General features: G+C 41.5%; 1 protein-coding gene across 2 annotated transcripts in view; it reads left to right on the top strand.

Annotated features, from left to right (window-relative positions):
* SPTLC3 (serine palmitoyltransferase long chain base subunit 3) overlaps window positions 1-22,479 on the top strand; it is a 93,321-nt gene extending 70,842 nt beyond the window's left edge. For both annotated transcript variants that reach the window (XM_061461536.1, XM_061461535.1), the window contains exons 9-13: window positions 2,314-2,533; window positions 4,689-4,815; window positions 18,392-18,527; window positions 19,496-19,625; window positions 22,005-22,479. In XM_061461536.1, the coding sequence (XP_061317520.1) occupies window positions 2,314-2,533; window positions 4,689-4,815; window positions 18,392-18,527; window positions 19,496-19,625; window positions 22,005-22,118 (727 nt within the window). In that variant the 3' untranslated portion in view covers window positions 22,119-22,479. The remainder of the gene's footprint in view (window positions 1-2,313; window positions 2,534-4,688; window positions 4,816-18,391; window positions 18,528-19,495; window positions 19,626-22,004) is intronic.
* Window positions 22,480-22,907: the final 428 nt, after the last annotated feature.

Genomic DNA, 22,907 nt, shown 5'->3' with positions numbered 1-22,907 from the left:
TGTTAGGACCTCTGTCAACTATTGTAACATTCTCCTACTCGCATGAGAAAGAAACATTTCTCTAAATTCTCTTAATGGTTAAGTCTTGCACTAGCCATGTACCAGCTCTATGTATTCTGGGATTCAGCAACAACACAAATATGCAGCAAATCAAGCTCTGTGGTTTTAATTTACTATTTTCACTCTTTTTTAAGATAAATACTCTTTCCCATCTGAATCTCCATGAGCCAGTAAGCTTAATGACATCCATGTAAATGTAGAAAAAACTGCTGTTGTCCTTTGCCTAGCTGATCTGTCCAAGTACTGCTGGAAGGTAAAGGGTGGGATACCTATTCACTTCCCTCTGTAGGGATGCTCCATGGCACCACTGTCACTCTGACCATATAGCCAACCTATAGGCTGACCAGACACAGCTGAAAGCTGCCATCTTCAGCACACACGATGCTGCCTAAGCACACCACTGGCTCAGGATCATTTTTAGCTGACTAAGCTTTGACCCTGGGCTATGTGAGGACTGTGGGCTCTGCCTTTGTATTCATGAGGAAAATAGCTGTAGTGGTTCACGTTGCTTCTCACCCAGCTGCCAAGTGCCACCTGGGAAAAGTGAGAAAGACCAGTCTTTGGAAGCTTGCAGCACAAGCCCACCCTCCTTTACTGCAAGAGACCATGGTGCCAATGTACAGCCCCAGAGCTGCCTCTTTGTATGGATGGGCAAGACAAAAGGGTAAGACTTACCGACAGTCACTGGACAGTCAAAAACATGCCTCCAGGCCCATGCAGTAGGCTCTCTGAACCTCCCAGTATGAACAGCACAGGCATCCCTTGTCCATGGCTGCTCCCCTGTGCTGTTCTGTCAGACAAATGGAGACTCGCCTACAGGCAGGTGTCCTTCAAAACTGGAGACCAAGATGAAGACCAAAGGATGAAGAATGACTAAAATTGGCAAAGGTTCCCTAAGTGCTAAAAGAACATCCTGCTCCTTTTGTGGTACCAAGCTTCCAGCTGCATGGTGTAGCTTAGAGTGGCAATAAAACAATCTGTGAAAACCATTGGCCTGCCATCTAAAAGTTGCCAAAAAGTTTTGTTGGTTGCACTGCTCTTTTGTACAATTTGGGAGCAAACTCGATGTTTCTGCTTTCTCTTGTAGCTTTTGCAATTGGATAGACCTTTAGCCTCAGGCCTTAGCCATGGAGCATTGGTTTTCCTGGCATACAGTGCACTCATTTTCTGTTTGATAGGAAGTATTTAGCATTTAAAGACCTGCTCACTGGAGCTAGTGGAAGAGAACATGTTTAACTCATTATGAAATGAATACTGAGTGCATCAGAGCATATCCAAGCATAGCTGTAGTCATCTCACAAAGGCTTTCAAGACATAACAGTCTTCACAGCGACACTATTGATACTTCATTTTATGGGATTATAGTGTATTTCTCATTTATCTCCCTGGGTTTCATTTTGCTGTACACCTCTTCTGTGCTTTCTAACTTACTGATGTGATTGCCAGCAATACAAAAGATTTATCACTTTTTCTTATTTCTACAAATCTCAATACACCATTAGTGCAGCTTCAGAATATTTCCTATTCTTGCACAGCTGTAAAGAAAAGTAAAAGGAAAAAGAAAGAAAACCTTTTTCTTTTTGAATATTAGGTAGTAGGCTACATCTCCTAAAAAGCACATATTAGGAGGAACAATTGGCAAGAGAAGATTTGAGCTCCCTTTTCTAATCTTTGATTCTGTCCACTCTGAAGACTGCTTACAGTTCTAGCATATTCCCTGGGTTTCATATGGCCCATCTCTTCCATATGTTAGACCCAATTCCTCTGCACCAGAGTAATTTGCTCTAGAGCTGTTACCCCCAAATATTACCACAGTAGCTGACGATGAAGTAAGCAAGGACCAGACCAAATTACAGGGGTTCCACATAGCTCATTACAATATTTGTTTGGTAACAAATTGCAGTGCTTCTTTGGGTGAGTATCTCCCCCTTGTTTTATACCTTCCCTTCTTTTTTGTGGGATGCTGAAAATTTGCAGATGTTCAGCATCTTTTGGACGGTTTTTGATGGTTTGAATTCTAAAACTCACCTGCAGATAGGAAAGCATTGCACCTTTTCTTTGAACTGCAACTACAAATTGAGGTTCCAGAACATCTTTTTTTTTGGACTACGGCAATTAATGACTATATTTTCTGGCGGTATCTTAAAGAGAAAGTACAGGATTTGGAACTAGATGATCTTAAGGTCCTTTCCAACCCTAACGATTCTGTGATTCTATGATTTGTTGTTCATCCATAATTCTCTCCATCCACAGCATGGAAGGGTCCATTGTGCGCCTGCCAGAGATAGTCTCCTTAAAGAAGAAATACAAAGCCTACCTCTACTTGGACGAAGCTCACAGCATCGGTGCAGTGGGAGCAACGGGCCGAGGAGTTGTGGAGTACTTCGGTATGAACCCTGATGATGTTGATGTATTAATGGGAACGTTCACAAAGAGCTTTGGCGCAGCTGGAGGATACATAGCTGGCAAAAAGGTAAAAGGAAAATGCATTTTATCATCAGGGAGGGAAAGGGGGAAGCATCTTCTTATATTTACAATGTATTTTGTTTCATCTTCTTATTATGTATCATATATTTCATTATCTTTTTGCACAGGCTGCTTTACAGGAGCACTGTTCTCATGTTAGTGCCATTTTTGTCTGGATCCCAAATGCGCATCTGTTAGACTTTCTTATTTTTGTCTCCTATTCATATTATGTAATTTGCTTGGGTCGGGTATTTCTGTGCCATCCTGATGATTGTTGTTTGTCTTGGAAATGTTTAGACACGTTGTGGTTGGCTAAATATACTTCACTACATTAATTTGCATGCAGATTGCTCATTACTTTGTTTCACATTTGCAAACAGCGTGGAGCAACACGGAGATTAAAGCCACAGCTTCATCCACTGATAATAAAATTCCTAAACAGTTGTGGATTGTCATAGTTGCATTTTTTAGGAGGATGGAGAAGGAGGGTTACTGAGGGCCTTTTGCTATACTAAAATCCATGTCCTCAGTTGCTCTGCATACATTAGCAAAATAACCTCTTGCCAACAACAGATGTCAACAAAAAGTAGAGCATTGGGGGTGTACAAGAAGAGAAAGCCTAATCAGCACCATTGTGAAATGTCATCAGCTTTGTTGCTTGACAGAGATATCAAGTGGTTGCTGATTATTTACCCTTTTCATACCCTGCTGAATGTATTTCTCAAGTAGTTTGCTGAATGAGTAGGAAGCCTGTTTAGACAGCCCATATGGTTGTTGTCAGGATAACATTAGTAAGCGTAGCACTCGAGTAGAATAAAAGAGCTGGAAGAAAGTATAAAGTGCATGTTTCTTACTGTCTTTTTTGGTTTTGCCCCTGGAAAACTTAAAACAGGCTATCATGATACATCAAGAATCAATTTTCTTTGTTTCCTTTGCTTCTTGAATCTGTATCTGAGGGTTTTACTCTCACCAAAGACTACGTGACTAATGTAGCTGGAGATTACAGAAAGCACACACCAGTGACAAGCAGCCTAAAGTAATTAATCATCTAATCCTTGGCAGTTTTCTTAAATGAAAGTGGGTCACTCTTTTCACGCCTGTGTGTGTCACTAAGTTTTGCCTCATGTTTGCAGGCCTTAGTGGCAGCTGCTCACCCGACATGCTTAGCACTCCTACACTCATTTCTGCAGCCAAAAACTCACTGTGGCAGTGCTTATTCTGCAACAGCTAGAGCAAGGAAGCCTTGTCAGCTGTTTGATCAGACCCTTAGGATTACAATTGCACTATAGCAATGCATAACCTGTATAACATTAGGTAAATCTTTATCCTTAGCATGGGAGTTACTGCATAGACTCATGCAGCTTTTTTTTTGGCAATAATTTATGTTAGGCTTTAGGTTTTTTTTCTGGTGATATTTTTTAACAAAGCCAGTTTTCAGTCAAGCCTCCTCCTTTCTCACTAACTTACATTCAGCTTATAGTGTGGTAACTGTTACTCTGGTATTTTGTATTAGGAGGTATAAGCTGTCATAATAATGATGGTCTTAACCAAGGGCTCAATTCCTACAGTGTCCCTTGATTCAGGACAGTGCTGTAGGTGTGCCTAGAGTACATCAATGCTTTTTCTAGGAGCACAGATTGTGCTTAGTTATACAAGGAAATGTTAAAGCAATTATACCAACCCTAAGATGACTGCCCCTGCCACACTGATGGAAAGTTTCAATTGAAAGAAATTTACATGCTAATAGCCAAAGATAGATCCCAGTAAGGTTGGTTTTCCTGTCTTGTGGCAGAGGAACTATACTGATGTCATACAGGCTTTTCTTCATTCCCAGAAAGAAACCAAGCAGTATTTTAAGTGCAGCTGTTCATTGGCCTTTAAATGATTTTGGCTCCTTTATAATAAGTCTTAGCACAGAAGTAAACATTATTCTGCTCCAGACTTTTGTTTCAGCTGCAATTGCCCCTCTTACATGGTAAAGTATTTGCACCTGCCTGATGTTTCTTCAGGCCATGTAGTAACAGTAGCAGCCAAGAAAGCAAACCAGTAACTGGTGAAACATCCTCTTCCTTTCACACGTTCTCACTCCAGCAGTAGTTAAGAGGGAGATCTGCTCTTTGACCAGCTCACAGCTCATTCATGCTTTGTTTTGCTTGTGTAAGGACCTTGTGGACTTTTTACGAACTCATTCTCACAGTGCTGTGTACGCCACATCTATGTGTCCACCCGTAGCAGAGCAAATCATCAGGGCAATGAAATGTCTCATGGGACAAGATGGAACAACACAAGGTAAGCCACCTTCTTTAACTTCATTGACTGCTGCTGTGTAGAGCATCTGCTGTGTAGAGGCACACACAAAAGGTCATCCAGCTGCATAGTATGGTAATACAATGCAAAGGCAGTAATTCTTACTGTAAGATTAATATCCAAATGATCATATCTCTAAGCACTATCAGCTCTCTTTTTCCATGCTCACCTACATACAGCAGGAACTGAAATATTCTGGAATTCTGGCTCCATAGTTGCCAGCCCCATCTGCACCAACAAATAGAAGTACACAAATTGCCCTTGGAGTAGATTGTCTGCCTTTGTAGGAGGGGTTCATAAGAGCATGCCTTCATTTATGGGTTAGATGCTGCCAGCTTAGCTTCCTTGTAAGTGTGAACCTTCAAAATGGCAACCAACTCCAGCATGGGACAGAATTTCAAAGCAGGTATTGTATGTTAATATTATAGTATGAGAAGATGATTGCAATAATTCCTACCTCACTCAAGCATTAATTACAGTATCCTGAAGCTAGTGTTGAAGTACATTTTGTCCCAGAAGAATTGACTGCTTGGTGTATTAGGTTTATCTGTGTTGCCTTCCTGAAGCTGCAGGTGCAGCTACCATCCAGTCCTCTGTGTACATGCTTTCTACGCAACAAACAACAAAACAACTATGTGACAGATCTATCTGCTGCTGTTTCAGAGTGATACTGCTGTGTGCTCAGTGTTCTAGGACTTAAATCCCAACCCAGAGAAAAGCTGGTGTTTTGTGTAGTTTTTGTTAGGAAAGCCTAAGAATTGTGTGATTGTGTAACATGCAGTGGGAGATACAGATTCTGAATTGCAGTCTCATTTTTACTGGTCCAGCAGCACTGTGCTCTGCTGTTCCATCTTACTTCCTATAGGAGTATTAGTCCTCCATGTTTGATGTGGCTAGGGTAAGGCTGGGGATGGAAAGGCAAAAAGGCTATGTGAGAGCAGGTAAGATGCTGACCTGCACTATTCTGTTGCAGTGCCCTAGAGGGCAGCTTCAAACCGTGGCAGACACGAGGCTATAAAGACGTTTATCACAGCCCTTCAGCGAGGCCAGTGTACAAAAGGAGGGATAGAGAATCCAGCCCCAGTGCCAAATTCTGCCGAGTGCAATAAGAACTCCAGTGCAATGTGTAAACAACGAGATCACGATCATACAAAAAAACGATGCTTTTGTCATTTTGGCAGAGAAGTCAGTGTTACAGCTGTTTCCAGCTCGGAATTTGTAAGGTCAGGGTTGAGTGTGCTGATGTCTACATCCTGTTCAATCTAAGAGAGCAGCTCTGACATGTTTCTTCTGCCTTGGGGACTAAGCCTGCAGCCGGTCCTGCTGCGCTGCTGCCTGCGCCAGCTATAGGAGATGCTTGCCGTCAGAGGGCGGTCTCGGTCTTAACACTGAGCCTGCCCGGCAGTTAAATACTTAAGGCTCTGAGAGATGCCGCACGCAAAGCATTAAACACGCAGAGCATTCCCAAACTTTCAAAGCCTCTCAAAAATTATCTTCATCTAGCGTGATTCTGCATGCAGTTCAGTGCAGGCTAATAAGAGAACTTGCTTCAAGACGGAGCCTTTTAAGATGTGCGTGTCTGACTGTCTTAGGGCTAAGAGTTTGCAGCATTTTCTCTTCCAGAAGCATTGTTTAATGACACAATGTTTGTATTTCTGCACAAAATAAGTGCCTATTAAGTCTTCCGCAAATCCTTTATGAAATAAATTACTGTGCTGTTATTTTTTAAGGATTTGCCTTGTAATACAAAATGCAAATGAACAGAAAAACAAACGAATAAATCATATATCACAACTTAGAGCATTGCACAAAGGCTAGGAAACTGGCTATGATGTGTAAAAATGTCTCTTGTCCTTCCGAGCCAGACTCATTATTTTAGTCTATTGGGTTTTCTTTCATGTGGGCCTCCCTTCATTAGGCTGTCTTGTGGACTACAAAAAAACCCCACAACCCAAAACACAGGAAAAAATGTGCTGGACCACACTACAGTGCTGCTTTGGCATCAGAGAGAGGAAGGTGGTGGCTTAGAAAGGAGGGGGGAACAGAAGGGAGAGAGCACTGTCTCTTCTTAGATATTTTTGTTTCCAAGGACAACAGCAGCTTTGGCTGAGTCCTTTTGGTCCACCCTCATAGGAAATGGTGAATCCTGCATGTGAGCCATCATGCTATACAACAAGAGCTGTATAGCAGAGACACCTGGCAGAGGAGTGGCAAGTGAACCAGAATTGCCCCAGGGTGGTATTGCACCCTTTGTCCTCTGGAAGCTTGTTCAGTTGACAAAAGGAGTTTATTTTGCCATTTATTTCAAATGGCATCCTTTTCCTTATGGATGATGTGAAGAATCCTTTATAAGGAGATGTTCACTGACAGCTTGTCCTCTGGAGGGCATTTCCAAAGGGCGAAAAAAGATAATAGGAATCTTTTGGAAAAGAATGAAATTAGAGTTTGCTAAAAAGTTCCATGTTAACTGGAGGGTGCTTCTTGAAAAGAATGTGAAATAATGGGATGACAAATCTGTTAACCCAGTGTGTTCTTACAGCTGAAATTCATGACTGAGTCCTTCATAAGTCAACAGAAAACTAAGACAAGGAAGGCTGATTTGGTCATTTAAACTGCTGCTCTGAAAACTCTTTATTTTTTAGCACTTCACACAGCCTTCTCTTCTATTTTACCAGATATCATGCTTTTACATTCCCTTCAGTTTCTTACCAGTTATTCTCCACTAACTTGTTAAGCAGCTGATCTAGAAAAGAATAGCATAGGTGGAATTATAGAGTAGGTAACGCCAGAGGCCAGAAATGCAGTGATAGTGCTTGTGTTTATCCTGGTGTGTATCTAATTGATTGATCTCCCATACTTGCTTCCTTTATTTTCAATTAGCAAGAATATGGCTGTTTGGAAAAGGAATCAGGGTGTGCATTTCCAGGACAGGATCAGTATTCTGGAGGCATGACTGCAGGATATGAATAGATGTTTATGAACACAGGGGGTACAGCTTCATTACAAGGAATAGGTTAGCACTTTAAATATAATTCTATAAAACCTAAACTGTTTAGGTGGAAATTATCCAGAGCAGGTGTCTGTTTCAGGCTACAATTTTCTCATATAACAGAAAAGTTTCAGCTCTTCCATAGAAGAAGGCTGGATATGCACACAGGGCTTTGATAATCTAGGGAGAAAAAAGGAGGGGAGGAAAAAACAATTCCTAACAAAATCCTTTTCTCCTAAAGATCTTTGGTTTCTCCAGGCTTAGGGTGGAAGACTTAGACTGTGGCAGCCAAGTTTGTAATTTTGGCACATCTATGAATTTACCACCCGAGTCTTGTGATGGGGAGGGACTCCTCATTAGGGACTGTAGTGATAGGGCAATGGGTAACGGGTTCAAACTTAAACAGGGAAAGTTCAGATTGGATATAAGGAAGAAGTTCTTTACTGTGAGGGTGGTGAGGCACTGGAATGGGTTGCCCAGGGAGGTTGTGAATGCTCCATCCCTGGCGGTGTTCAAGGCCAGGCTGGACAGAGCCTTGGGTGACATGGTTTAGTGTGAGGTGTCCCTGCGCATGGCAGGGGGGTTGGAACTGGATGATCCAACCCCAACCATTCTATGATTCTATGTTACAAATATCAAAAAAATCTCTGTTTAAAATATATATTGACAAATCTGAAGGTGCACTGAATGAAGGAGCGTCTTCCAGCTCAGTTTGGAGGGGCAAGAGCAGAGCATCTGCCATCTGGTGCCTAGGCAGAGGAGCGGGGCCCTGAGCACCTGCATCCGTCCTGCATTGTCAGGCACTTAGGGAGGTGAATTAGGATGATTAAAGAGAGAAGACACTCTGACAAGCACAACAGGGATAGCAAGTGGGTGATAAGGATGGGGACTAGGACCAAAATGAGGTGCTGAGAAGACAGTCTGGAGACGCTGTGAACAAATAGGGCCTTGTGTGGGGAAGGAGAAGAAGAAGGACAAATGTGCCTATAAGAAACTGTAGGAAACACAAAACCCTCCAATCCAGTGCTAGTACCTGAGACACTCCTTGCTCATCTCTGCTGTGGAAGGGTCACAGCAAGATGTGTGCTTGCCTTCCTTTGCACTAGGAGACTTCAGTTTGGATGGGGATGTTCTCATTTTGAAAGCCTTGCACTGTCGTAAGTAAAAAGATACAGAAAAGACATTGTATCTCACACAAAAACCATCTATAAAGGTACGGGCATATCCCATAACAATATTTGTGACAGTTGTGAGACATTAATGTCATGATACTGTGACTGGAAGGATGCTGCAGAGCCCACAGACAGCTATTACGGTTTCCTTCTTTTGCTGTGTTTGCTGCTGTGACTTGAGAAAATGAAGCACAAGAACTGATGGATTAGGAAAAGATATTAATTCCCTCAAAACTAGACAGCTGTTTCTGCCTAGGAAAGAGGAGTAGGTTGGGGTCGCTGTGACCAAGTCCTTTGTTTCTTGAGTGACTATCAGAGGAGTCAGAAACTGACAAAAAAGAAGCAAATGTATTTCTATTTTCATGTGAAATCCTATTTTTAGTAGAGTACAAGTCCTGGTCTTTTTCAATGCCATGTTTTTTACAGCACACTGAAAATTGACAGCTTGTAGAACCAGACACATGTATTCTTGGTACCATAATGTCATAGATACTATCATAGTTCCTGTTATAGAGTTGTTCTAGTGTTCTGGCAGCTGTATTTGCTTTAGTAATGTCACAAGGCAGCAAGTTCCACAGTTCAGTACATGTAGTCTATTAAAAAAACCCTCATTTTATCCCTCTTAAGCCTTTGTGGCCTTTTCATCTCAAACATGTGCCTCCTCGTTTATTTGGAGATATGGGAAGCAGGAGTTCCCATGGCATTTACTCTTTATAATTCACAATATAGATATTCTCTCTATGTTCTCCTCGTGGCTTCTCATTACACCACTGGAGATACGTCAGGAAACTCAACAGCTGCTTTAGTGGTTTTATCCCCATGATGAGGCTGGAGTTGACTCAGTGTTTGGACCACGCACAGATTTTCAAGTACTCTCACTTGCATGCAACACAGCCCCTCCAGCTGTGACCTTGGACCGTTTTTCCCCCCTTTCTGTCTGAGAATACCAAAAGTGTATTTTTACACCTAAGATGTGATAGGTAACAAAGAGAACCACTAGGCAGACGGAATTAAGAGTGCTGGAAAACCTAAAGCAGTTTTCTTGCTGACTAATAATAGATTATAGCGGTGTAAAAAGAGAACTGCAGCATTTGCAAAGGCCTCATTTGAACGTTTAACTCCTGGCAAACCATAATTCACCAAAAGCAATAGCATTTTCTATGTTTTTATGGGATACTGAAAATTTTCAGACCCTATCCTCAGGAACCTACTGCCCCCGTTATGTGAAAAGGTAATTCCTGAGGTGTTTCAGACAGACATTGTTTCTTTAAAATGTTCATTTACTTTTCCATTTGTGCCCATTGGTTTATCTCTTTGCAACTCCTAGTTTTCTTTTTTGTTTTTAGCCCACTTTGAGTTCCTGTATTTGAGCTCATTCGGTTTGTGAGAAGCTGCAGAATACTGCTTTCTGTTTCAGCTTGGCACTAAAGAGATCTGGTTGTAAAAGGTTCCTTTTTAAAGCATTTCCGTCTGCCTTAGATTTTTGCAGAACTGGAGGACCAGCTTCTTGAAATGCTCAATTTCCAACATTTTCCATTGCTATCACTTAGCAGTCTTTTGAAAACTTTAGCTTTGCTGGTCAGGATCCCCTGCAAACCCAAACCCCTTAGTTTCACATCACTACAACCTGGCCTAAGCCAGCCTTGGTGCAATGAAGAGCAGTCTTTCCCTCCTTTTTGCCTTTGTCCTCTCCCTGTCCCCTTATTTGTGCCCCTTTTCCTTACACTAAGTGTTAGTGTTCATGCAGCCATGCAATGAACTGAACCAGAGGACTGATCTAGCTGAAAAATAACCAATCTTCCCACAAATGGTTAGCCTACAGCCAAACTGGTTCCCTCAGCCAATCTACCATATGGCTACGTGAATCCCAGTGCCAGGACTTGAGCAGCTGGAGCTGCGAGGAGCAATCCTTTTTGCAGCAACATAAACCCATGCCAGACTAAACTGATCATGAAACTATAGTTGTACGCTTTAATTCTGCAAGCCACTTAGTATTGGAGCCCTTGAACCTGCTCAAAATGGCTTGCAGAATCAGTCATCCCTGAGTATATCTTTTTACTCTTCCCTCTCAAATTCTTATTTTGCTGTTTCATTTAGAAACTACTGTTTCTTTCGGGTCCTCATCAAGCAGAATGCTTGTACCCTGGCTTAATTTTAATATTCCAAATAGGTATGTGCTTACATTTAAAGCACTTAAGTGAATTTATTCCCTGTTTGCAGAACATTGGCTCTGTGACTAGGGCTCCCAGTCACTATGAGGGTGAAGGTGCTAATGATGATAACATGCTGTCATGATTATTTGTCTAAGCTGAACGTCAAAGGTGTTCTCCCAAGCAGCGGATGATGAAGCAGAGCTAAATTCTGTCACCTTTGTTCACCTGCCATGTGGTCCTCAACCTACAGGAAGCCATACTTATCCATGAAGGGTCAGTTGATCTGAACAACGCAGGCTTTGGAGTAATAGTGCTTGCAGTGATTTGCAAGAGCTCTGAGAATTGACCAAATTCTACCTCATTTGAAGTTACTTTTTCCATGCACCAAGTTAAACCGGTCTCTAGCAGACCTTATGCAGATTGTGTCCCCTGTATTCACAAATAATATTAACTGCAGGCTGAGGAGGGATGTGATCAGACTTGGATGTGACTCACAGCCTGTCCCCCAGCAAAGAAAGTTATGCTTTCCCCAGGGACAGCAACACACAGCTTCATGACACAGTCACCTTTTAAGAGTGCCTTTGCTGCCAGGATAGAGCGTGAGCATCCCTCCTCCATTCCAGATGCTGCTTGCAGATGCCCGAGGAATCCAGTGCTGTTATCAGCCTGAGGAGCACAAAGGAAAGAAGTGCCTTTCCTAATGGTGTTTGGATCCCTGGCATTTCAGAAACACCTAATGTGATACAGATGGAGCAGTTGTGCACTGGCTTTCAGCAAGGGGATTGATGTGCCTTGTGATTAATCACCTGTGCTGGGAGTAAATAAGGCTCGACCAAGGCTGGCTGCTCTGTCCCTGCTTTTGTGCAGGACACTGATTGCTTACATTATTTATCTGAATAGAGACAAGGTGGTGGGCAAGCAGAGCTGACTCATTCAAGAAATAAGGTAAAAATGACAGAATTTGTACAATTTTTCTCCTTTTTGCTTCAGCTGAAATTGCTGCTTTTTCTTCCCTTCATCTGCTCTGGAAAGTGTATTGCAGCAGTTCACAGTTAAAATTGGACTGACTAAGCAAGTCCTTAAGGGCTTATTTAGCAGATGAATGAAGCTGAAATTACTAGGTTTCTAGTTAGCATTAGATTGTAGAAGAAAATGTCTTCACTTCTCCCCAATTCATAGCAAAGTCATTTTTTATGAAGATTTTTGATCTGAGAACATATTTCCTTTAGGCACCCCAGTTTTATAGCACTCTATTTGTGATTTAATGCACATGGAGGTAAATGTGCATTACTTTTATAATGGAACTAGAGGGGAAAAAAATGAAAATCTGTCCATCTGCAACAGTTTAGTGGGGAAGAGCTGTTGTTTTCCAAATTTCTTTTCAGCCTATGAAAGTTCCCTTTTTACTATCTACTTCTTAGTAGAGGAGGACAGGGAGTGGAGTCCTCCATCCAAGGAGCACAGATTGAAGAGGCACACTGACACCAGTATGTAAATCTTTGATTGTGTAACTAATTACCTAGAAAGACCCTATGAAACAACATCTGGAGAAGATTAAAGCAGGTGGATTTCTGTCTTGAAGAGTCCACTGCGTGCCAAAAGAAGTACAGCGTGGGATTATCTTTCCTGGAATGGGTTCAGGAAAAATAGCTCTCCTTCAATTAAAATACACCTGAGATCTTGATATGAAAGGCTACAGGTTGCTTATTCCTGTTTTCAATATTCTGAGTCAGAATTTCCAAAGGGTAGAAGCCTACAGGAAGAGTTCAAAGGTACAATGTTTGTGCAGGAACTGAGCGAGGCCAGCTTCTCTGCTTATTAACATCCTGCAGGAGCAAAAACCAGACATCTCTGGAAGAGGAAAACAAACTTTTGTTGCAGAGAGCTGATAGTTTTACTGCATCTTTTGCTGCCAAGATAAGGTCTTCAGCTGGCATAAATAGCAAAGCTCTACTGAAGCGCACGGAGCTGTGCCAGGTAACACCGGCCTGAGGTCAGGTCCTCAGATGTGTAGTGAGGATGTCTTCCTGCTGTTAAACTCCAGAGTGGGTCACTGAGAGCAGGTCCAAAGCCATAGCCTGGCATGTGACAAAGCATCTACCAAGCCTCTTACTCCAAGCGGCTCTCTTAAATGTCTTGCTGCTTCAAAGAAATTATGAGCAAGCCTCTATCTTTTATCATTTCTCTTTCCCTTTTTTATTTTTCCTTAAACTAAACCATATTAATTTTGAGCTATAAAGCCTTCGAAAAGCCTGCAGCAGTTAATGAGCTAAAAATGTGTGTCAAATAAAAATATAATCAACATTTTTCCCAGGGCTGCCAGCACCTTAGAACTTTGCAATAAACCAAATATTTTTAAAGCAATGCAACAAATGTAAACTGTAAATTTGCCAGCGGTAGGTGATTGCAGATGCAGTAGATCTGTTTTTATTGTACCGTCCAGGTAATTAACCCTGTATTTCAACAAAATCCCAGTAAGTTGCTGTGTATTGCTGTGAGTTCCAAGCAGCATGAAGATAACTTAGAATTATAGACTCATAAAACGGTTTGGATTGGAAGGGACCTTAAGATCATCCAGTTCCAAACTCCTCCTATGGGCAGGGATGCCTCCTGCTAGACCAGGTTGCTCTAGACACCATTCAACCTGGCCCTGAACGCTGCCAGGGATGGGGCATTTGCCAGTTCTTTGGGGAGCCTCTTCCAGCGCCTCACCACCAGAAAGAGTTCTTCCTTATGTGCAACCTAAATCTCTCCTAAGTTTGAACCCATCATCCCTCGTCCTGTTGCTACAGTTCCTGATGATGAGTCCCTCTCTGACATCCTTGCAGGCCCCCTTCAGACACTGGAAGCTGCTCTGAGGTCTCCAAGAAGCTTCTCCAAACTGAACAGCCCCGACTTTCTTAGCCTGTCAACTTGCAGAATTCAAGCAACATTCATCATTCAGTTTTCTCTCTTTCTGGCCCTTCTTATTTCAGCTAATAAAAAGATGTAGAGCTCTTACTAAGGTCATACTCAACCTTAGCTAAAGACTGGAGCATTAGTGGGCTTAGTTTTAATTAGCTAAGAGTCAGTTTTCCCTGTCCTGGATGCTTTCTCTGAACGTTGGCTGTACTGTGGTTCCCATGCTTTATAGAATACAGCTATCTGGACATCCTGCATGCTGTGCTAGAAGCTATTTGCATAGATTATAAATCCTCAAGAATTTTGCAAACTAAGAGTTTTTGAACTAATATATTACTGTCTAAGGACCTGATCCTCTTATTAGTGCCATAGGGGTGAGTTCTTACACTCAAGTAGATGCAGCTCTATTATTTTAGCTCAAGGGTCCAACTCCACAGATTTTCACTGAATAAATAATGAAGGATACAAGATCACAGCCTCAAGAATCAAAGAAAAGAATTCTTAAATGCAGTGCCTTTGGTTAAACATACCACAATGAAATTGGTATTTTGGACTGAGATCTGATTCTAAACTATTCACCACTCTTACACTGTTTTAATCTGTGGTGTGAGGGAAAAATGGGGCCAACAAGACCAGAATAAATATTTTTCTCAGATCTGCCCCTTATCTGACATTAGAGGGTCCCATAAAGGAATAAAAAAGAGCGCTGAAATACAGTTACAAACTTTAGGGGGTTTATTGCTCTTATCAGGACAGCATATAAGATGCCTGTGTATATGATGTGCTTATGTGGTCTTTGACCACAAAAATTAACATGAGAAAGGAAAGTGTTGACACTTGGTAAAGAAATAGGTTCCTCCCAGCCACCCACCCACAAACCCAGTGTGTGTAGCAATCGTCTCCTAATATGCTTTTTTTTCCCTCCAGATATATGTGAGTGCTCTGATCTTTTATTTGGCTCTTTAATGCATCCCTGCAAATGAAATTACTATTCTGGGATGTTGCTAAAACGCTAAAGTGGTTCTTTTGCATCAAGCACTGGCTGGCTTGAAATTGACTCCATAGGGATTCTTGAAAAGGGAATCCATCCCATCACAAACTGGTTGAGGAAATAGGTTTAGCAAGGGAAGACTGGAAAAAGGAGTTTGACTTTAGGGGGATTGCCTGAAACTCATCTTACAGCTCTAATGTTTCCTTCGCTGAATTCCCCCTCTTGCTTTGGAGTCTAAATTTCCGATACCTAAAATAAGTAGAGACAAACTGATCGACTCTGGGCCATGTGCATATGGTTTGATAAATACCAAAGGGCCTGGAATCTTGCATGGCTGACACTTTGTTTCCAGCTTTGCGGTAAACAGCTGAATAGGAAGGAGAAGGCAGCGAGTCTCAAACTGCACTCGCCAAGAACATCTGCATTTATGAAAACTTTCCCTAATTGAAAATCTAGTAGTTGCAAATGCCATGGACTGAGAGCTTGGAAACTAGCTCAGGGTTGCTAAGATAGGAAGAAGTAGCAGTGGTTTTGAGCCCCCAGTTCAGGTTATTCCCCCACCCTCCTCCTTGTAATTTGGGCATTCAGGAGGCGCTAATAACATCTTCACAAATTCCAACAAGGGAAGAAGTGTCTCTTTAGGCTTCAGACTCCTTATTCTGCAGTTCTTCTCTAACTGCTTTTCCTTGCCATCTCCCCTGCCCCCATTTCTCCTCCTCCTCAATGTTTCCTCCTGGTTCTTTGAGATCTACTACACCAAAAATATTTTTGGAAATACCACAGACTATTGTTTTTATTAGTGACTGGAAAGCTTTGTAGTAGGATGCTTTTGTGTTTCATTTGTTTTCCTTGCTCTGGCACAGCTGTTTCTGTTTTAGCAGCATTAGAGAGATGGTTAAACTATTTGTGGCCTTTTCTAACCCAGCAGATCTCTTCCACTGAATGCTTTAAACTGAATGACTGAAACTGTAACTAACAGGTTGTCTGCGTGGGCAGTTCTGTGCATAAAGTTACAAACGCACTGGTTTTATGAGATCTTTTAATTTGTTCAGCAAAACACTGATCACTGTGAAGCAAGTCCCAGTTTCCCTATAAATTTCCCAGCCAGAACACTGACAGAACCTTGACTCGGGAAGATACAGAACAGATGAAGCAGTAGATCTTGTTCAAACCTATGCACGCTCAGAAATGATTCATGGAAAAGGGGTTTATGCTATGTGGTGATCCTCACCTTAGCCAAGAGGGAATAGGAAGAAATGTGCCACAGCAGGCGGTGGGGCAGAATGTGGTCTGAGGACAAATCTGCCAAAGGGGGTATGTAGCAGCTCTAAATGCCTGACTGGCTACTTGTGGTTACAAGGAGGAAGATGGGAAATTAGGAAACAGGAATTCAGTTGGACAAGGGTGACAGCAGAAAATAGTAAATGAAGAATGAAGCAAACAAAAAATAAAGTAAAATGATAAAGTAAATAGAGAGTGAAAGCATAATGCATCTGCAGAAAGGCACCTTAAAAGCAAAGGGAAAAAGAGGAAATGAGTTGTACTGGAGGCTTCAGTGTTCATGTCTGGTGACATAATGTAAGTGATATTGTAAGTATGGGCTAATGAACGGCAGGAAAATGAAAGTTAAGAGTGTAAGTGAGATGTGTCTCGCTAAATCCCAGTCTTACCACATGATCCCACCACCTCTGCTGGGCAGGCTCAAGCAGCCACACAGCGATTAGGTTTAGAGAACCAGTCTGTTTGACACTGGTTTGGCAGGTTTCTTTCTGGTGAGGTCAGGCAGATGACAGACCTGGTGTGATGCATCGTGTGGCTGTGTGAACTTAGGACTGGTCCCAGGGAGGCACCTGGGTACAGGGTAGGTAGGGCTTACTCTCACTTGTCTGTATGGACAGGCGAGGGTCGGAACAGTAGGTGACACGGTGCATGGGTAGCTGCAGATCCAACCTTGCATGAGGGCGGACCAGCACATGGGTAGCTCGAAATCGCTCAGGAGATCACAGTCCTGGTTGAACACTTCCTGATTGCCTAAGCACCCTTTTTTCCAACCAGATTTGCATATCCCACTTGCCCTTTGTCATCGTGCTTGTAGTAAGCGTGGTTAAAGCCCTTCCCAAATCTTCGCTCCCGAAGCCAAGCCATCAATCAATCAAGGTGACACCATCCCCATCAACACCTTACAGGATTGGAAGAGCAGTACATATATCAGCTCACTGATGAAATATAATGCAGGTAGAGTGGAGAAAGGACACACTATGTCTCCTACCTACAGTAATGTTGAGTGTGGCTCTTCCCTTTTTGTGTGCAATGGGTGGGGAAGAAACTGCTCTCATCAGAAACCACCTCCTTAATAATACTGCAATAGAAAAGGCTGAGATGACTTTTCAAGCACATTTTTTCAGTGCTGTTTTTGTGGTTTTCCTGTGTTAACAAATGTTTGTTTTCAACTCTCCTGTCAGTTTTGCTGTGGGACACATCAGTAGATTCATAACTGAATGAAGCCAGGGACAAAACTTGCATCTGAAAGTCCCGAATGACTGAAGTCTGTTGTCAGATGATGATATTGGGGTAATAATAGCGAGAAAAGAGGACAGGGAATCTAAGCAGAACTCAGCAAGGGATTACATATCAAGATGCATATTACAGTAACTGGAGTTACACTGAATGCTGCTAACAAACTGCGGAAGATCAGACCTTGTGTAATAACAGTTTATCACATGTATTCCTCTGTCTAAAAAATTGCAACAAAAGCATCAGTTTGAGCTACCCCATAATGTTTAATGTTTTCTACTATAAACTTAATTACAGTCACAGAATAATAATAATAAAAACAAACAACAAAAGAAAACAAACGTATTCATAGAACTAGCTACGAAACGAGAGTATAAGATATATCGTTAATGAGAAACATAAGGCATACTGACATCTGTATCATCTGTAGACATTGGTTATTTCCCTTTATAGTGAACTGTATTGAGAAAGAACATATTCTATTTACATTCCTGTATCTATACAGACATACAACTACTTCTCAATAGCTGTGTGTTGTTCAGTAGGCTTTATTCAGCCCAATTCAGTAAAGGGAATTGTTTACCTATCATGGAATCATAGACAAAACAGTGAGAAGGTTCCTCACAAGCACAGGTATATCCATCCTCTCTCCTACAATGCCATAATAATCAATGTAGTTGAATTCAGCTCATTTCATGTTTTTCTTCCGAATCAAATAGCAACACCGACATTTTACCCAAACTTTTTTGACCTGTTACCCACAGCACTATTTCTTGCCTGTTCCTAGACTCCAGTTATGATCCCTGCTCTGACTGTTCTCCTGACTGACTCATTTCAGGGCTCCAAAGAGTACGCCAGCTGGGGAAAAACACAAGATACTTCAGGCGAAGACTGCATGAAATGGGCTTCATCATTTATGGCAATGATGATTCACCTGTTGTCCCCTTACTCCTTTATATACCTGGTAAGATAGGGTAAGTACTGAAAAAAAACCCTGTTGGCAAACTGAACCTCATTCAAGTTCATTCAGGCTGTTTGGTATCCATTAAGAAAAAATATAGTTATGTGCAGTAGATTTCTTCACAGGAGAAACACACATTGTTAGGTGAATTCATTGTTTAGTTATGTTCCCTTTTAAATTTGGCCCTAGACCTAATTTTGAGCTGTTACAGTATTTAGATGTTTTTAAAATTTCTCTTATCCTTTCTTAACTTTTGATGGCACTTTGAATTTGGATTTTTTTAAACTTTATTATCATTAAAAGAGATACATTTCCTTCCTTTGGTGTCTGAATTGGTTTGGATGGATGTTCTTTTTCTCCCATCTGATCATTGAACAGTCTTTGCATGTTTTACCATTCAGTACCTATCAAGCAGCACTCGTGTACTGACTTGGACACACGTACCTGAAGTCAGCAGTAGTTTAATGTAATGGTTGAGATGTAAGGAGTATTTGCAAGTAGCTTAGGGTGGCTATGTGCTGTAGGTCTACTAAGTACCACACAAAAGGTTCCTATATTGGCAGAGTAACTTGAGAGCAAGGAAACCATCACAGAAATTGTTTTATTCCTTTTGACATGCAGGAACCCACTTCTCATACCTTTCAGAAGTCAGGCCTCTTCTGTACTTAGAGACTATGAATGCCCACACTCTGATTTGCACTCAAAGCCTTTCATTAAGTGTCTATTCTACAGTGCCTTCTCTCTACCATCACACTTCTAGTATTTGACACCCACTTGTCTTCATGAGCTGTTAAGCAGCAAAGAATCTCAGTCCTACTGGTAAAATTCTGGCTCTTGTTGAATTCAATGGGAATATTACCACCCACTTCAGTTGAAGAGAGGATTTTACCCATTGTTTTATTCTACTTGAATGTTTTCTCTCTGTGGTCAGTTTATTGGAGATAATTTACTTTTATTCTTTTCTTCTTTTTCTCTCCTTAGGGCTTTTGCAAGACGCATGTTAGAAAAAAACATCGGGGTGGTTGTGGTTGGGTTTCCAGCTACTCCTATCACAGAATCCCGGGCTCGGTTTTGTGTGTCCGCTGCACATACACGGGAGATGTTAGATACGGTAAGCACAGCAGATGGCCTGCTGAAATTAGCTTCAGATGCAAAGGAGGTTGGGAGAAGCTGTGTGTCTGTTACCTCCAATCTCAGTAATACAGTTTTACATTTGTTTTCCTGGCCCTGTCACTTGATCTTTAAAGGCATTTTAGCCTTCTATATTCTGTTTTTAAAAATAAATTATGGGACAGTTAACTTGTTATGTTCTTCTGTCTCTAATAGCGACCAAATCTGTCATCACTAATAAAGACCTACATGAAGAGCACAGCAAGACAAAAGTTAAACGCTAGGTCAAAACTCTCAGAGTAGGAAACCTGAAACGATGTGGAAATAATTGAAAATCGGGTTTTCCATACTCTTATTTTCATTCGGTATTTCCACGTGCTTCTTGAATTGCAGAAGTACATGGGACAGCCTTGGGGGTACAGGTGGAAATGGCAAAGAGTATTTGGAACTGTTTGAACCTAATGAAATTTAATTGGTGCTGTCTGGCCTGTCTCAGTTCTGTATCTTTCACTGATAGCAGACATACCGTTAAGAGTATGTTGAGATTTCCACCATAAACCTTCATTCCAACGCAGTCAGAAATGTGTTTAAAATAAACTCTTTGAAATTTTCCATCTCCCTTTCTTGCCGAAGGTGTTTTTGGCCTGGCTTGATATACGTTCTTTCATTCTCAGCATAAGCCAATCTAAAGGCATGAAACACAGAGGCTTAACAGTAAATTTCAGGCTTTTTCCTCTCTTTGCACAAGTATGATGGTCAAAGCAAAAACGCTGTGAACACAGAAGGCATTTAAGATGCCACCCCTTCATCCAGACAAGCACCTGTGCCTGCAGAGAGCCCTTGCCTCTCCATTTGCCTCCTGAGATTCATGTGGAGCTGGAGGCTGGAGCTCAGCCCAGCTGACCAGCTCCCACACCAGTGCAGACCTCTCTCAAACACCACCAAAAAATCTGCCTTGCATGTGTGCGGTAAAATTCCTGCTGCTCTTAAAGGTGCAGTACTTAACTAGCAAGGTAAAATGCCATAAAGAGAATATTGCATAGAACAGGGCATAGCTACCTCCTTGTGTTTGTCGTTGTCAGCTTTTGCTGTTGACTGTGTAGATTTTGGCTTATGTAAGTTTTAATAGGTGATGAATTTGATCTGAAAATTAATCTCTTGATTTGCTGCTTTGATTTTCTTCCTTCCCCCTGTGCCCCAAATGTCAAGTCCACTACATTTTTGAGCCATCATTGCATGTTCACTTCCTGCTACCTGCACATTGCTGCTTCCTAGTGCTAGTGAAGGCCTGACCCACTCCCCACCCATCATTCTTGAACATGCAGTATTTTTGCCTTCGAAAGCGGGATCATTGCTGTAGTACTTGTGGCATTCTTGAAATGTCCTTACAGCATGGAGGAATGGAAATGCCCTGAGTTTAATTGCTTGCAGATGGAAAAGGTTTTAGGACAAACACTTTGTGAATATGCCCAAACCCAGGGTAACAACAGGTAACAAGCACAATGAAAACTTTTCCCTTTGGCAAAATTTGTTTTGAATCTCAGCCTGGAACTAAAAAGAGGAAAGATCCCTAAAAGGGCAAGTTCCTAAGAATAACTTCCTTAATGACCTTGAAGCTATCTCTCTGCGTAAACCATTACTAAATTACATCTTTTTGTTCTTGAGCTCATTTTAGTGGCTTCACAGAAACAGGCTCAAAATCAAAATTGCTGTTTTCTTCTTTGATGGCAAAAGGTTGGCTGCTCTTGAATGTGGATCAGATGCTGCAAAACACTGAGCTACTTCTTTGTGGCATAGAGTTCCCTGGCTACTTTTTGAATCTACTGAGAACTGGGAGCACAGCTAGTGAATTGCATTACAACATTGATGCATGATTAATTATGCCTGTGATATTAATACAAGTAGAAAATGGAATGCACTAAAACCATCTTAAACTATTCAGACTATTTATGAGGAGTCTGATCAGCACTGTGGGCTGAGTGCCATCTAAGAAAATGCAGTGGCAACTCCAGTCTTTGAGATCCATAGGGGAATACTGAAGTATTACCTTACACATTCCTTTCGCACAAGCAAAGATAACTTTTTATCTGGATTATTATCTCCCTGTGCTTTAGAAAAACAGCATTGTTTTTCATCTGTGCTTAATTAATGCACTTACTAATAGACCATAACCTACTGAAGGAGTAAATTCTGTTCTTATAGATGCTATTGTACATCCATGACTGCATTGACATTCACTACAGAAGAATGGAAACAACATTTGCCCTCAAAACTTTCTTTAATTGATGCTTTTATAATCTTCCTGTTCTGCTGTAAAGTAGAGGTTACTAGAACTTCATTTCTTTTCCGAGAGAATTGACACAATATAATGGTCTTACAGGTTTTGAATGCTCTGGATGAATTGGGAGATTTTCTACAACTGAAATATTCACGGTATTCCAAGGCATCTCATCCTGAACTGTATGAAGAAACTAGGCTTGAACTTGAAGATTAAGTTTTCCGCCCATGAAGAGAACATTATGATGTTATGAAAGGGAGGAAAACCCGAAAACTAAGAAATACGAATGCATTTCTCCCCTTCTAAGGACAATTTTTGTTTCTCAGTTAATTGAAAGGAGGGGAAGCTCGGGTGTTGCATCTTATTGTATCAAAGTTCTGCATCCAAGAGACTGAAATATTGATTCAGATTTGCCTCCCCAGGAGATCTGTCCTTCTTACGGTATTTTTGATGCAGAATGAATGCATCCATTGATCGAGTTGCTAACGTACAGCTTTTGTTATATGGCCCCTTTTTATGAAGAGGCTGAGGTAGTCTTAATTGTGACTGAAATAATAAAGTTCAAAACCTGAATGGATTCCAATGTTGTATGGTAATGTAGCTGAGCTTCACCAGTGAGATTGACTTATCTCTTAAAGAGGATAAATCAAGACATCGGTGTGGACCGCTGCAGAGGAATGAACAGAAAGTCACCTTTTTAAGTCTCCCTACCACGCATTTCTACAAGGACAGAAAACGTTAGAAAAAGGCTAATGCTGAGAACAAGAAAAGTAGCCTGATCAGATCATGCATTTCTGACAGCGGATTATGGGAAAGGGAAAATGCCTCCTCCCCTCCACAGACCACTTAAACACTCTGTAAGCTTCATAATGTACAAAAACTTGAGCTTGGACATAAACAGAAATGCTTTCCTGCTAACACGTTTGACCTACAGCCTATCACATCTTATCATAACCCAAGTTTTTCAGCAGGCTTGCTCCCTTTTCGTGTGGCAGCAGTAAATAA

The sequence above is a fragment of the Pezoporus flaviventris genome, unplaced genomic scaffold (assembly GCF_033815535.1).
Source record: "Pezoporus flaviventris isolate CSIRO_AGI_PZ_B2104156 unplaced genomic scaffold, CSIRO_AGI_Pfla_v1 ptg000031l, whole genome shotgun sequence".
Classification (NCBI taxonomy): Eukaryota; Metazoa; Chordata; class Aves; order Psittaciformes; family Psittacidae; genus Pezoporus; species Pezoporus flaviventris.
The sequence above is the reverse complement of the archived record's forward strand: the minus strand, read 5'-3'. Positions and strand labels throughout refer to the sequence as shown.